The sequence below is a fragment of the Ctenopharyngodon idella genome, chromosome 10 (assembly GCF_019924925.1).
Source record: "Ctenopharyngodon idella isolate HZGC_01 chromosome 10, HZGC01, whole genome shotgun sequence".
Classification (NCBI taxonomy): Eukaryota; Metazoa; Chordata; class Actinopteri; order Cypriniformes; family Xenocyprididae; genus Ctenopharyngodon; species Ctenopharyngodon idella.
In genome coordinates, this window is record NC_067229.1 from 1,023,048 (window position 1) to 1,039,751 (window position 16,704).

Below are 16,704 nucleotides of genomic sequence, written 5' to 3' on the forward strand. Positions count from 1 at the left end.
TCCTGAAATTTAAGCACTGTTTATTTCATGTAAACAGATGTTTTATATTTGTTTTGTTCAAACATTGCTGTTTCTTTTGCAATAGATAGCCTATTTGTTTTACATTTCAGAATATAAAGCAATGTTAATTATGTTCTTAATTTATTTCTGTTTTTAGTAAAAAAAAAAAAAAAAAAAATACTGTTAAAGTACCAGATCGATAAGCAGTATCGGTAAGAGTTAAAACCTTGATGATACCCATCCCTAGTATTATGTGTTCAGTCTATCCACTTTATTTTTCAATGCGGAGGTAAGGGAATGTGAGTGAATGTGCAAGTCTGACTATAGGGAAATAATGAGAAGAATATCTTAGTGCTGTAAACTGTAAAAAAAAAAAAAAAAAAAAAAAGGTGAATAGGCATGCATGGGGTGAGTGCTCTGTAAAAGAATGTTTATGTGCGCAGGTGCATAGTCTTTTTTTACAAAATGACATCGCAAACTACTTTTCTGGCATGCGTAATGCAGCGTTTTTATTTTTAGTTGTTTTCACAGATCTGTGTGAACAGGGCAGTGTTAAATTTGGCAACCATTTTTGATTTATTCTTAGTCTTCATCTTTAGACAAAAATGCTTATTAGTCTTAGTCACATTTTTGTCATTTTTGTCTTTGATATGTTAGTCTAGTTTTAGTCTATGAAAAGTCATTGCATTTTTGTCAACTTGTAGTTATTACTTTTAGTCATACCGCAGTTACCAACATTAATTTTGGTAGCTATATGTAGTCTTTAAACAAAATAGTCATTATAATTTTGTTATCCAACTCAATTAAGCTTATAAAAATTTGAATCAAGGTAACAGGCTGTACTGACATTGCATTCTTAGCAGTAGCACTTGTGCAATTCTACGTATCTCTTTTCAGTGGTTCTCAAACTTTTTAGAGTGTCGATTTTTCTAGTGCATTTTTTACCTTTATAAATACTTTTTTTTTTTTAAAATAAATAATGCTTTAAGTAAAAAAAATTCAATAAATACAATGATGATCCACATCTGTCAATGATACTCTTTTACAAAAATTTCCTTGTTTTGTACAAACCTTTTTAGATTTTCAACCAAAACAAAATAGATTAGTAAAAATAATAAATAATAGTTTGTCACACAGTAGTGCTCCTCATTTTTCTCCCTGTCATTTTCTGTATCTACTACACTATATCTATTAACTCTTTCCCCAGCAGCGTGTTTTAAAAAAGTTGCCAGCCTTTTTGATTATTTTCACAAAACTTTCATGGCCCCCAGAATATGTTGTTGTATGAATATCTGAACATGCAATATATCAAAAAGTTAGGAGATTCATAACAGTGCCTCCTGCCGCAACAGTGAAAACATGGAAACCCAGAGAATGCTGTCAATGGTGGAGGAAGAGTTAAAGGACAAAATAGTAGTTCATGATCATATTCTTATGTATTTTGCTGGAAAAAAAGAAGAAGACTTTGACAAACCTCCTCCATCATTTCCTGTTTTTATGCTCTCATTGAGATCAGAATCCTCCTCTTCTTTGTCGTCTCCTTGGACTGAACCTCCAGATCTGCTCGGATCTTCATCCACTGATGATCCATAATCTATATCCTCATACATGTTACAGATGAGAAATTCTTCATGTTCTTTCTTCAGTATCTCCTCTGTCCTTCTCAGCATCTCAGAGCGCCATCCTGTGTTTCTTGAATCAAACTGAAGATGTCTTCCTTCACACTCTTTAATTAAATCATGAATAGCATTATTTGTGTTCTTATAATACACAAATGTGCGTGTCTCTTCATCAGTAGTCACCACTATAGTGTGTTTAATGGCCTTCTCACTGAAGAGTTTCAGCACAGTTTTCACTCTGTTTCTGTCCTCCTCACTGAAGTCATTATACTGCAGTACAAGTAAGATCACATGAGGTCCTGGAGCAGACAGAGACACACACTCTCTTACTCTCTGTGTGATCTGATGGTGGGAGAGATGTGGCTGGAACAGGTGAGAAGAGTTGATGACTGTGATGTGTCTCTTCTCCACCTCTCCACTGATTATCTCACTGTGCTGCTGTAAATAAGATGAACGAGCTTCACTGTCAAATGCTGCTGCACCCAGTATAATGTTTCCCACTGTACAGTTTTCTGTTACATTCTTTCCTAGCAGAACAATCCTTGCTGAAAAAGAGCACACACACAAATTCCCACACAAATTAGAATAAAAAAAGCAGTGCACAGTCATCACTGAAGAATTTTATATTAGAAATTCTACATACTGTAAGTACATAATAGAACAACAACATAAACAGTCCAGGCCTGGTCATCTCTCATCCTTCAGTGTTGTCACTCCTTATTTTATCTTTCCATTCTCATGGCTTTTGGCCCCGTCCTGCTTGCCACATAACCCTTTTAGAAGATTTAAGAAAATCTATAAAAGATGTACATTTGTTTAATACTCTAGAGTAATCAACTTTTTTAAAATTCTGATTGTTGTGGCATAAACTTCTGAGCCAACATTCTGATTTACAGTTCCCCCTCAAGGGGGAGCCTCGGAAGCATAAAAGGAGGAGCGACAACCATGACAGATGAGAGAGGACCAGGCCTGGATTTATGGTATGTTTCATTTACGTGTGTGCGGCAGTCGTCCATACCGTTTTACTTTAGTTTTTTGTTTGTTTATTTTATATGATTAAAGTGTTGAACGTCGCAGGTTCCCACCTCTTTTTTCCATTATCAACATAACAATGTTATTGAAGATTTGCCTTGTGAATCTTAAATATCTGAATATTTTTCAGTGCTTTCGGCTCAAATTTGGGTTGTGTATGAAAGCCCAACGATGCCCCCTAGAGGTATGTTTATGTATATACATTTTTATTATTGCCTGGACAAGTCATGTCTGTATCAGTATCAGGAGGTAGTAATATGAAGGTAAAATGATGCCATAAGGAATCACATGTGCAAAGAAAGATTTATGGAAGTGTACGCAAGATTGTAAGCGTAAATTAAATTTGCATGTGCAAGCTTAGATTTGTAAAGGTGTAAATCGCGTTTCAAGCACAAGAAAAAATTATTTGCAGCATTTTACTGTTTTTCGTAACTGCAGTTCATGAATTGTAAAACTGCAGTTTCATATTACGGCAAAATAAATAAGATCTGTATTCTTCTGACTTCCATTTTTCCGCACTTGGCACGTTTTTTTAGCCGAAATTCAGCCAAAAGCATTGCAAGACTGTGAACAGTAATTTGCAAGCGAAAACAACAGTTTAAAGAATTGAAAAACGAATCTGTATGTGTAAAAACAAACTGTTGCAAATGTCTAAATGACTTGTCGAGTACGAAGGTCCCGAAATATCCTGATTTGTACAGTTCCGTCTTTCTTTTAGCTGCACTTACAGTTTTGGCACGATTCTCTCACTCACTGAGTTTTGCAAGCGTGAGGAGGAAGGCGGGTCCTTCTTCTTGTAGCCAATCAATTGAGCTTCTCGCTGACTCTCGATTTACTCTATTCTGATTGGTTCAATAAACACACCAGATGCCAAGACATTTATCTTCATTTAGGTCAGCATCGTTCTCGCTGCCGGAATGGTACTTTTAACGAACAAATACATCAAAAAAATAAACAATAATAATCAAAACATGATCCTTTATAAGCTCTATACCATTAGGCTGACTGCCATGATCCAGATCTGGGCTGACACAATGTTGCTATCTGGGTAACTAAAGTGTTTTTTTTGCAAGATGCATGCAGTTTTGTTTATTAACTTCTAGAGCGCCAAACGTTACGTAGTGTATCTTTAATATCACTGCCAGTGGTTTAATTTACTTACTATCAGGGTGTTCAAAGATTGGACTCCTTCCACCTGCTGCTGCTAGGTGAAAAAAATCACAGAGAGATAGAGAGAGAACAAATGGTTTAGCCATTATAAATGAATTACAACCACATCTCTGCACTGAAATCTGTGACTTCATAATATTTGCAATAACTAAACTAATTAGAACTAGTTGAGTACAGAACAGTGTACTGATGCTCACACCCAAAGTGTGCCACATAAAGCCGCCCTCTCAGAAACTAAACTGATTTGTTTTTTACTGCGTATTGCACTTAAACAGTCAAAAACACAAACATTAATGTCAAAATGTCGGTCTAGGTGAGTATTCACGTAAACACAGTCAGTTATGTTTTAACGCATATGTAACAGAATAATGGATCTGTGCAGCTGGTCTTAAAGTGACAGCAGCCTAATAAACCTGCTGGCAAATCATAAGATGATATTAAAGATATCTGACAGGTTTCCCCTATGGAATTAATGTCAAAATTGTAGCCAGTGAAAATGCTGAGGCTAGTAACTTTGGGAAACCACAAGCCACAGTGGCTGGTGAGCAAAAAAGTTCATGTCAAGCAGAAATTCATAAAAGTTGATTATGCATAATTATATTGTAACTGTATAGAATAGTATAGTTCTAATAGTGGGGCACATTGTAACGCAGTGTTACAACGAACCCTAATCTGCGCAACTGGAATTTAAACCTGATTAGTGTCTTCTGATAGATAGTGAAACATTTTTAAAAACAACCCAGACTGCTAAACAACAGATTGGAGATTAAAATAATATCAGATTTCTCTAATTTTAAAAAATAAATAAATAAATAAATAAAAATAAAAAATAAAAATATATATAGATTAAAATAAATGTTCAGGGATATCTTCCAAAGATTTCTGAATTTCGCCAAACATTGTTCTCTAAATATGGCAACTAGTAAATACACTAAGTTTCTTCATGCTAGCGTGTGCGGAAGTATTTAAACCATGCCTGTTACAACTAACCCCGCGTTAGTTTGTGCCCCGTGCTCCCCTACACTTCAACACTACACTCAGAAATTCATTAATTGGCTACTACCACAAATCAACAAATATTAATGCAAAGGAATCAGAATAATAAAAGAAGCCTCACAAACTATCTCTTCTACAAAAGAATGCCAGCAACAGAAAAAAAACACCAATAAATGTCCAACAACTAGCATACAAACAAAAGCTTCTTTGACAGAGCAGAGGATCTCCCATGGCTAATATTTTGACAAAATGAATCGGTTATTTTGAGAAAGTAAAAGAGTAAATCACCAGGCCTAGACCAATTAAAAAAAATCATTTGAGATTCAAGAACCTCTCTGATTGGTGGATCTCTGATTGGTGGGTTGTAATACACACAATTCTGCCATTATATTTAGCATTACAACATAACAATCTGACACAAAAGCTTGTGCTTTCTGTTTTTTTGTTTTTTTTGTTTTGCAGAATGCTAATTTGCATTTTAAGTAGCTTATTAACTCCAAAATAATCACTGTGTGTATTTGTCTCTTCCCTGTTAGACTCCTACACAGTTGAAGCAGTGAATGCAGTTCAGCGCTTCCATGTTTATGTCAGAACGTCAACACAGTTATTGGCCAGCTCCTGCGTCAGTATCACACGCATACAACGTGCTGCTCACATGATGAGCCTCAGCCAATACTGAGTCGGCGTTCTGATATAGAGCCTGGAAGCGCTGCAACAAAAATAGTGTATATATATCTCGGATTTCATCAAAGATATCTTCATTTGTGTTCTGAAGATGAGGGTGAGTAATTAATGACATGAGGGTGAGTAATTAATGACAGAAATTTTAATTTAATAATATTAAGTAAATTATTTGAATGTTTTTATACTGTTTATATGGCAGAATATGATGTTATATAAGCTATAGGCTTATATAAAAAATGTTAGTAAATGGACTTCCATAGAGGCAGTCGTGGCCTAATGGTTAGAGAGTCACCTAACCCCCAATCGCTCCCCGGGTGCCACAGTATATGGCTGCCCACTGCTCCGGGTGTGTGTGTCTGCTACGGTTTGTAGTGTGTGTTTGTGTTCACTACTCACTACTCCTAATCTGTGTGCACTAACTGGATGGATTAAAAGCAGCGGGCAAATTCCAAGTATGGGTTACCATATTTTTTTTCATAATCTCATGAGATTCAGTTCATAATCTGTAAATGTTTATTATGACTAAACCTAATTGTGTCTTTATACTTTTATATAATTTCTATTTTATTATTGAATGTATGCATAGTGCATTTTTATGTGTGCACTGGAAGCTTCAGTAGACTTGACAATAAAGCTCCTTCTGATTCCGATTCTGATAAACTTGTAGAGTAGTGGCAGGGGCGCTGTTGACACGGGGGACAGGGGGATCAGGACCCCCGCAGTTTTAAAAAGGCAGAAATTGACACCCGCAGTTTTGATAAGGGCTGCTTCAAAAAAGCTACAAACTCTATATCACCTTTTAGATTAGGATATTTTCTTTCTAATGAGACCATTTTCACGTTTCTGTGAGCTTTCTTTCGTCAATAATCTCCAAGCCATCGATCAAAGCGTGCTAACGTTTTCTGAAGACATGTCGATGGTATATAAATCATGCCCGAAACTTAGGGTTCGTAGAGACATGTCAATCAAGCCAACCGTCCATTCAGAAACCGGGAATATTATATATATATAAAAAACCTACCCGACTCCGCCCCTGGATGTCGAATGTTCTGCAGTGAGGGGCTACTGTTTTCTTCCTCAAGAGAAAGATACCTTTTGTCTGGGGTGCTTTTTAAAAAAAATGAATATATAAGCCTGTTTGCGCACAGCTTCCCTGTCAAACAAATATATTTACTGAAAAAAAAAAAGATCCATCCCGTGCATTTCTTTGAAGTAGCCTATGTATGTTCACAAACGTGAAATGTTTGGCTATTTAAGGGTGAGATTATTTATACGTTTAACGCCGCGTTAATAATTTGACCACCATCAACGCCTCTGCCTGATTTGATACTAATGCAATACCAGACGAGCATCCATGAACCGCATTATTAGACCGTTTTCTAAGGATCCACGATTTATTAAAACTATTTAAAAATCATAATACAGCATTACATAATGCTATTCTTAAATCTATGCTTACACAGGAGAATACATCAATAAAAGTTTAAACCCTCGCTCTGTCTTTGCATGTTTGATGTCCATATATTCTTGTTGAAGAAATTACAGTGGCTGTAGCATTTCTATCAAAGTTGGCCGAAAATTAGGCTATCATTTAACTAATAATATATTTTTAATTATGGTGGTTGGCTTTGATCGTGGATTTGATTGTGCTGTGCTGTGTAACAACAAAAAGCAGCAGGCTTTTGGCGCCCTCTGCAGGCATTTTTTTTATAATATAGGCCTATATATTATGTACTTTCAGGGGAAAACACTCTTGATGTGTTTAAATATGCAGATTAGCTTGTTTTGGTTAATTTAGAAAAAAAGTGTAGGGTTAGGGTTAAGTTTTCTTTCCATTAGAGTAAAAGACATGGAAGCAAAAATGGACCAAAATCTTAAAATTGTCCACAACATGAAAGAAGTATTCCAATAACGCCAAAAGAATTAAAACGATTTATTGATTTGTGCACAATAAACAAATTATTGTGAAAAGATGTACCTCTACTTGGTGCAGTCATTTATTCTAAATATTTATAACTACTTGAAAATAGTGTAGAAAACATGCACATTTAGGCACAGTTTCCTTTGCTGTTGTCTGCTCTTGTGATAAGCCTAGTGAATACTAAAGATCATGGTCTCTCTGTGAACTGACTATTTTGTTGAAATCTGTGGAGTATGAAACATTTGCGTGAGGGAATTAAAATAAAATGGTAAGGAAGTCAGAGTTGTGTTAATATATTTAAGGGTTTATTATTATTTTTTTTTTAAATAAATAATTATGAGAATTGCCCTTTTTTCCACTTGAGCCCCTGCCCTCCAAAATGTCTGTGCACGGCCCTGCCGACATGCAAAGTAAAGCATTCACGTGACTGGAAAAAAGAGGATGCGCTCCGAGACAAAGCAGCTCAGTGACTGGAGTAACTTAAATGCCTCGTGACTTTTTTTTTTTTTTATCTACTCAAGCACATCAGAGTGCTCAGTTACGTGCATCAGATTTTCAAGTGTGTGTACTCTGTACAGGAAAGAGTAGATTGTACATCATTAGATCGTTCCCACCAAGAACACAAGAAGTAGCCTACGGTACCAAATTAATAATTGATTTAATTGCTATTTGTGGACTGCAAAATTGACTTAGAGAAGGGGTGGGAGAACTAGTTCTGTGCGCACCCTGAGATAAAAATCCTGCAGGCGCCTGATAGGGATCGGAGCGCAGCTTGTGTAGATTTTTTGAGAGGGCTGAGTATTGACCAAGGCTAAAACATTCGATTCCGGTTTGTTTTCGTTCCTTGAATCCCTGGTCTTGACTACCTCATTTTAGCGTATATTTGCATTATTTTACAATCTGAAGTTATGCTTAAAGTTTATATGTCGCTACGTTTGCGTCAAGCTCAAGTTAAAATGATTTGATTTGGTTTGCACTCTGAAAGTGTTCTGATAATTCTGCTTTAAAACTTTAAATAAGGCTACTAAAACTAAAATATATAAAAACTAAATGTGTAAAATGTGTTCACAAAATATAAAAGTAAACTAACCCGGGCTAACGAAACTAATAAAAATAAGGCTGAAAGTTCCCTATAGCAAATTTGAAAACGATATTAAAATAAAAACGAATTTATAAAAAGCCAAACTATAGCCTTGCATGGTATATATAGATTGTATGCGTATTAAATTTAATATAAATGTTTAAATGCATACAAATGTATATGAGAGTGACCTTTTACATCGGTTATATTTTCTTCCTGGTGTTCAAAGCTACTTTAAAACATGTAAGAGCGCAGTGAAACTAATCTAAACGAAGTAAACGTGATGTTAATATTTCACCTGGCTATTATTTCATAAATACTTAATGAATAATTGAATAAACGTTGCTGCATATATTTATATCTAATTTGATTCTTACCTGAACTGGACGCCATTTCAACACCAACGCCTTGAAATCAAAAATCGAAAGAAAAAGCTTAAAGACGAGCCACGCCCGCAGAGGTTGGGGGAAAAAAAGTGATTCTGAATTTATTTGAGTAAATTAAGAATTAAGCTTGAAATAGGGTGAGTGGGACAGTTTTTGGATTTGGATTGTGCAAGGTTTCTTGCCATAAATGAAAAATATCAGCTCAACACATGATACATTTCTGTGAAGATGTTAACTATCCATTTGAGGAGGAAACAATGTTATATTATAATGAAAGGATGCGTGACATACACTTTTCTGTAAGCTGAGCAAAAAATAAATAAATATTTTTTTTTTTTTTTTTTTTTTTTTTGGGTAACATTTGGGTGATTGGGACAGCACATCTTTCCATTGATTTAGAGTAGTGTAAGCATATTTACTGTATTGCACAAGTTATTTCATACTTTGATATAATTTTATATGCTATTTTTCATGTTCATCATCATTAAGAGTCCATGTTTATGTTTGTTGACCTTTATTTCACATTTTATAAATCCATCTTCAAATGAAGGCTTGAAGTCCAAAAGTCATCAAAAACATTTAAAAATCAAATAAACAAATAAAAAAATGCTATTGACCATCGGAGGGAGCCCTCTCCCGAATACTAACACACACACGCTTCACCACACACTACATTACCCAGCAGCCCGTACCTTGGACCAATCACCTCTCAGCTGTTGCCAATCACATGGACTATAAAGGACTCTCTTGCGCTTCTCATCATTGCGAAGTCTTGTATTGCCACGGTGTACTTTTCTGAGCGTTTTCTTGTATTGTTTGCCTGCCTGTTACTGATCTTGTTTTGCCTCTCATCTACGATTCTCTGCTGCCTGCCCTTATTACCCATTGACTGTTATCTGGACTGTGAGTGTTATATGCCTGCCCCGACCATTTGCCTGTACCCTGACTACGATTCTGTCTGTCTCTTGCCACTCCTGTTTGCCCCTGTTCGACCTTGCCTGTTGTACCACGCTATCCTCTAATAAAAGCCTGCAAATGGATCCCAGCCTGAGTGACGATTCATTACATACATACATATGTCCATTATGCTAATTTTTTCCTTTGTTAAAGCTTCTCTTTAATTGTTCTACAAACTCATCTCATACAAACTCATCTTCATTATTCAAAAAGATGCAAGTTGTGTGTTGCAACACTTACAGCACCTGCAGTGATTTCAATCACTAAAAACAGCAGGATGATTTTTTAAAAAGCTAACGTGAAAAACACTATAGGGTGGGTTGCACCCATAAGGACTAAATGAAGCAAAATTTAACACTAATCAAGGATTTGTTGATCTGGGTTTTATTTGAAATCAAGTTGTGTTGCACCACTTAATTTTAAACTCAGATTAACTGCAGAAAGACCATTAGAATTAAAGGGCTGATCAAGCAGCATATTCGGAGGGTGAACCGACGCCAGGCTAAAGAATCCTTAGTGTAACCCACCCTTAAAGTGCCTTAATGTACTAAAACAGTGATATTAAAAGATCAAATTCAGTTTATCCCTTTTTGATGATGCATACTATACAGGAGAGCAGATGAGCCCAGAATATGAACGCAACGCTTTTTCTTTATAATGGTTTTCGATGGAAAAAATGCTTAACGAGAAACCTTGTGTTGCATTAATATTCTGTGTTCATTTGTTTGCCTGTACAAAGGTTGGATTCTTTGGATACCTTTGATGAGCAGAGGTGTCTGTGAATTGACTATTGCTGAGAAGGGTGAACTGAAAATGAGTTGAAAAATTGGATTTTGCTTAGGTAACCCTTGATGGAGATGGCTTGTAGGTTCTTGATGCTATTGAGATGAGATATGAATAAGGTGATGGTAAGCAGAGAAAATTTGGGAAAAGCAGGTTGTATGTGGAGTGGAAAGTCTTAAAACACTTCTATGCGTTAGAAAGGATTGGAGGGTTCTAGGAGAAATGGCTTGAAGAATGGAACTGAGAGAAGCGTCAAGCAGGGGTTTTAGTGGGTGATTTATGGGAAGATCAGCTCTGAGTAGTGAGGAACTAGGGTTGGGTCCGCCTTGGAGCCAGTAGCCTGAATTTCTAATAAAATCTCTGCTCTGATGTTGCTGACGACAGGGTGCGATTCCAAAGCAATGGCATTCGATTGTATGAGCATCTGTGTTGCAGAGGAGAGAGGGGAATGTAGGAGGGGAATGCTCTGGGGGCAAAGTTGTTTGCAGAGGCAGCCTCACACTTGGGTCAGCCCCTGGGGCTTGGGTTGTAATGGGGAAGGTAAAGAAAGAGGAAAGCTGGGATGGAAAATTGTCCATCTGGGCCTGTGCCACTAGCATAGGCAGACTCACGCTAGGATCTGCTGAAAAAGCTGTAGGCCACTGGTGGGGGAAAAGGCAGTGGAAGGAGAAAGAAGTGCTATCTTGCTCCGCTGCAAAGGCAACCTCACGCTAGGAGGAAGGCATTCGTTGAGAGGGGAGGGCATTGTTGTGTGGGGAGCAGTGCCAGGAACCATGGGCTGTGTCCAAAAACTGGAAAATGCTGCCTTCGAAGGACACATTTCAAGGTAGGAAGGTATCAAGGCAAGTCGGAATCCAAAGTTAGCTTCACTTCCTGTTTCCTGAGATACCTTCATCTGATCAATTTTTGAAGGCAGCATAAGCCTTTGATATCCCACAATCCTGTGCTTTACATTCTGTGACAGTTGAGCTAGAAAAACAAAGATGGCATCCGAAATTTGCATTTGCTGGTCAATTTGTGTGTAAATGTACATTTTTGACCAACATTTTCCACATTTGATGTCATTTCTAGTGAGAAATTACTACTGTAGTAATTAAATATTTGTTTAGTTATCACCAAAGCTTGCGCTATTTTGCGGTAGATCACTAACCTGTTATTCTGCCTCAGAAGTCTGTCCAAAATCAGTTTTGTGAGGTGCCTTCATGCACAAACGCTGCCTTATAAGTCATTGCCTGATAGGGCAGCGAGGATTTGCCTAGGATTTCGGATGCAGCCATGGTGTGTGGCTGAGCGGAGGGAGTAGGAGAGTGGGGCGTGGTGGGCCAACGCTCGTCTTCTAGTGCGCAAATCAAAGACGCAAGGGAGAGGAGATGCAAGATGAAAGGGCAGACTTGCAGGATTAAATACATGAAATGAAGTTTAAGTGGCTGAGCAAAGATAGTAGTTCACATTTATAGGAAAAGGTGTCTAGGAAAGTGGACGAGACCAGAAATATCCTATCGGTGAGCTATATCCAAGTTAATGCCCAGAATTCGATGGATGTGGCTGGACCCATGTTTTTAACCTAGGCAATTGGAATCCATGCAGGCTGATAGATCGATTATTAAACGTTTTTTTAATATTCTTATTTTTTAATTTAAGTTTCCTGAAGGTGATAACATACGCTTACATGATGAGAAGCCTAAAACGTGCTATAACCCGCGCATATTCATCTCTGACACTTCAGTATGATACTATAATCATTGTTTGATGTTGGATGATCATCAGTCTGATTTATATGATAGTTTGTTCCTTTATCTGTTGCTTGTTTGTGTGGCACATGCACATTCATTTAATGAAGTTCAAAGAGACTCGCTTGTGGTAAAAGAAGAAGAGCTTTGCATAATAAAAATGTGCACCTTGAATTTATTCAATTGTGTTCAGCATTCACGTGACGTATCTGACAGAATTGTCCGTGCACAGAGACACTGGCGGCAGCAGCAGAGGGGTTTCAAAATATTTCAACATTAATGATGACACCACACACTGCATGCTTTGTTCTGCAATAATATCAAGAGGAGGCATAATACCCAGTACATATAAAACAAGTAACCTGATAAAACATCTGAAATTGAAACACAGAAATGTGCACAGAGAAATTTGCAGCTAGCAGTAGTAGCACTCGGCAACAAACGCTGCTGCAAACCCTTGCAAGACGAGAGAAAATGTCAAGAGAAAACCCAAGAGCTATAAAAGCTATAAAAATATGAGGTGCTTACCCAATTCATTATTGTTGACCACTGTCAGTGGTTGATAATGTTGGTTTTCGTTGCCTCATTAATGTCTAGGAGCTAAAGTACGAGATCCCCAGTCATTGCCATGTAACAGAGGTTGTATAACCACAGATAAATGACACTGTTAAAAAAAGCACATCGTCAGCTTATTGCATGACATATTCAAGGCTCTGATGTTTGCCTACAGAACGACCGCTGGCTCTGCACCGCTATACCTGAACTCACTACTTCAGACTTATACGCCCTCCAGAAGCTTGCGTTCTGCAAGTGAACGGCGGCTTGTGGTGCCATCCCAAAGGGGCACAAAATCACTCTCACGGACCTTCTCCGGGTCTGTTCCTGGCTGCTGGAATGACCTACCACGCTCTATCTGAGCAGCTGAGTCTTTAGCCATTTTCAAAAAAATGCTAAATACGTATCTTTTTAGTCAGCACTTGACCCAGTAATAGTAGCACTTACTTTGATTTCCATTCTTTTTCCATCTATTGGTGTATTTATTTAAAAAAACTAACGTAACTATGACTTCACACAGCACTTACATACTGTTGTTGATTTGATTGCTTCTACTACTCTCATTTGTAAGTCGCTTTGGAGAAAAGCATCTGCTAAATGACTAAATGTAAAATGTAATGTAAATGTACATAAAAGCACTCAGCTTTACCACTGACATCTGAAGTTGTAGTGTAAGTCCATTGTCTCTCATAAGCTTAACAGCATAATGGATTGATTGCAATTTCAATCTACAACAAATCATGCTCCACGCAAAGCAATTTCGGGGCTCGCACACGGGTCAAGTGATAGCGAGCATATTTGAGGAAATGCTTGCGACTTGGGCAATACCGAAAAGTTCTGTACATGTTGTGGTCCGTGACAATGCCAAAAACATGATAAAGGGCATGGAGGAGGCTGGAGTTCATAGCCTTCTGTGTGTGGCTGTCATGGAGGGTCTGCTATCACAGCGCAGCACTGCGGAGGCTGTGAGAATCGGGGGCAAAATAGTCGGTCACTTTAAGCATTCTAGCCTGGCATACTCTCTGTTACAGGACATCCAGATACAGCTCGGTCAGCCCATTAAAAGATTCCAAGACACTGTGCATCGTTCAGACAAACCCTTCAAGTTCTGGGCAGTTAATAATCTGCAATTTCTAGCTTTGGCTCAAATTGCACAAAAATATCTGTCAGTCCCTTGCAGTAGTGTGGAAAGTGAAAGACTGTTAAAAATGTGTGTCACACATTCTGAATGAAAGCAGAACAACAGGCAATGAAAGCAGGCTTATAGCTGAACATGCCAGAAGTGCTTCTGTTCCTTAAAAAGAACCTGACACTTACTTTTAAAAAGTAATCCTAATTGATTGCATTCTTCAAAAACATCATTTTATTTCTTATTAACAGTCCTCCAGCAATTATAGTGTTGCTTACCCAGATTTAACAGTACACTGTTATATTTCACTGTACACTTTCACTCAACTCACGATTCAATACAATTCATGATACTGGTTTCACGATTCGATTTTTTTTTTTTTTAAACAAAATGAGATTTAAATGAGAAAGAGTCTTTTTATTATTTCTCAGACAAAATGCTGCATATTTCTTTGTGAAAATGAAATATCTTTGTAACAAAACTAAATTGAAATTTTAAAACAGATCCTAAATCAAATAAATAATACTAATAAAAGAAATCTCTTCATATGAGTACATGAACAAAATGTTTATTTGCTCTATTACTGGCTGAACTATCTGTAGCCATTTAAAATTAGAGGCAACCACTGCATTTTAATCAAACAAAAATGCTACACACATGCAGCATGAGCAGTTTTTAATTTAAATTAGATTGTATAATTTTTAACATTGAAGCAAAAACAGAATGTTCAGACTTTAGCTGTGTAAAAATTATGCTACATAAAACTTCATAACAGCAGACAGGCTGCATGAGAAAGCAAATTCACTGTCTTGACAGCAGGTGGCACTTCAGAAAAGTGGCAATACAGCGCTTCCATGGTTACCGCTGTAAACAAAGCAGCACTGTGCACTAAAACTACTTTAAAATGCATTGTACTGAAGTAAGATGAAAAGAAAATACCATCTAAACTTTTCTGAACACAGTCAGTTCCCCTCAGCTATACATTCATTTATACACATGCCCCAAAATGTATCACAATTCATTTACGATTGTGTCATGGTTCCGGATGCATCGTTACATCCCTAACAGCTCTTACAGAATGTCTCAGAATGGTATGTATTTTTGTTTGTAGTTGTGTCATACTTTTTTTGATGCACTGTTATTCGTAAATACTACTGTTGTTTATGTTAGCTTTTAATATATGATTGTATCCATAATAAATTATTACAGCATAATACATGATTGCGTTTTTGCATTTTTTTAGAGTAATTGTTTAATTTATAACAGCAACAAGTGTTTGTCTATTAACAAAACTTAATGTAGGTGTCATGGAGTCAGTCCCACCACCAACAACAACACATCGTCACCGGATCTCCACGCTCCACCCACTCGTTCCCAATCACCAGATTACTGATCGGCGCCACCTGCACCTCATCACACCACCACTATATGAACACTCACTCCCTGCACTTCAGTGTCTGGTCTTGTTCACACATACCTGGACTCCTTACCTCGATTCTCTCCTGTTGTCCCCGTGTCTCCACTCCGTCATCTTGTCCTGTGATCCCTCATCTACCTGCTTCTATAAGAAAGAATTCTGTGATCTATTCAGCTAAGTGACTTTGCTCAACGTGCTCATATCTGCTTCCCATACATCTGTGTTGTTCCTGTGTTCGTGCCTCTGTCTTTCAATAAACAACCTGTTGTATACTTACCCTCTTGTTCCAGTCTGTGTCTGACACACACAGAGCTGAAGCACTAAAGTGTTCTTCTGCCACAGTTTGACAAGTTTTCAAGTCTACATGGTCAGTATAATAAAAACTACAAACATGGCAGATGTGTGTGACCAACAGTTAAGTAGAGAGGTTTAGATAAAGTGGTTTGAATGAAAAATAATGAACAATTAACCTGATGAAAATAAATTTAATGTTATCTGTTATATTTCATCTGCAACAACGTGAACTTTTATAATGATCCATTTGGCCATTAACATCATTATGCAAAAATATAAGAGTTCTTCACATGAAACACCCAAAACTGGCCGAACAACGTGCTACATCTTTTCTCTCCAATATGGTAGGAAAATAAATGTAATATGGAGGATGTTAACTGTGACAACAGGTCAGTTTATGGTGACATGATGTGCATTAAGCAATTTAAAACATGATAGTATGTCCCAAAGCTTCTCTACTCTTCTGCTGCACACTTTAAAGTATGAACTTTTTCTTCACAAATTAATATGTAGGCTAGGCATGTCTTTCCACGTGTTGGACCAGTTCGAAGGAAGAGACAAAAGCCTGAGGTGGAGAATATCAATGTTCTTTATTGTTGATCAGTACAGAGAACAGAGTGGAAGAAGAAGAAGCTGAGAGAGTCTAAAGGCCTGTACACACCGGGACGAATATCGCACGTGACTATCGCCGACGTTTAACGCCTCATGACTAAACAAAGCGCGCCAATGTGAGTGTATACACCGACACGAAAAACGGCAGGCGTAAAAGCGTCATTTTTTAAAAAACGCCTCGGGTTCGTTTTTTTGGTTTGACGCGGCGCGTTAAAAACTGGCAGACCAATGAGAGTGGCGCTTTTGTTCACGTGTTAAAAAAAATTTTTTACGTTAAAACACGTAAAACATGACTTGGTGGCGCTCAAGCACAAAATGGTCTTGTCCAGCACACATTG

General features: G+C 37.4%; 2 protein-coding genes across 2 annotated transcripts in view; both read right to left on the reverse strand.

The window, feature by feature from the left end:
* LOC127521051 (repetitive organellar protein) overlaps nt 1–3,849 on the reverse strand; it is a 31,324-nt gene extending 27,475 nt beyond the window's left edge. The window contains exons 1-2 of the mRNA XM_051909907.1: nt 3,814–3,849; nt 1,475–2,164 (exon numbers count right to left, since the gene is read on the reverse strand). Coding sequence (XP_051765867.1) covers nt 1,475–1,670 — 196 coding nt within the window. The 5' untranslated portion in view covers nt 1,671–2,164; nt 3,814–3,849. The remainder of the gene's footprint in view (nt 1–1,474; nt 2,165–3,813) is intronic.
* The window catches only part of LOC127520187 (golgin subfamily A member 6-like protein 22), a 48,052-nt gene that overhangs the window by 27,475 nt on the left and 3,873 nt on the right, over nt 1–16,704 (reverse strand). The gene's annotated exons all lie outside the window — the stretch shown is intronic.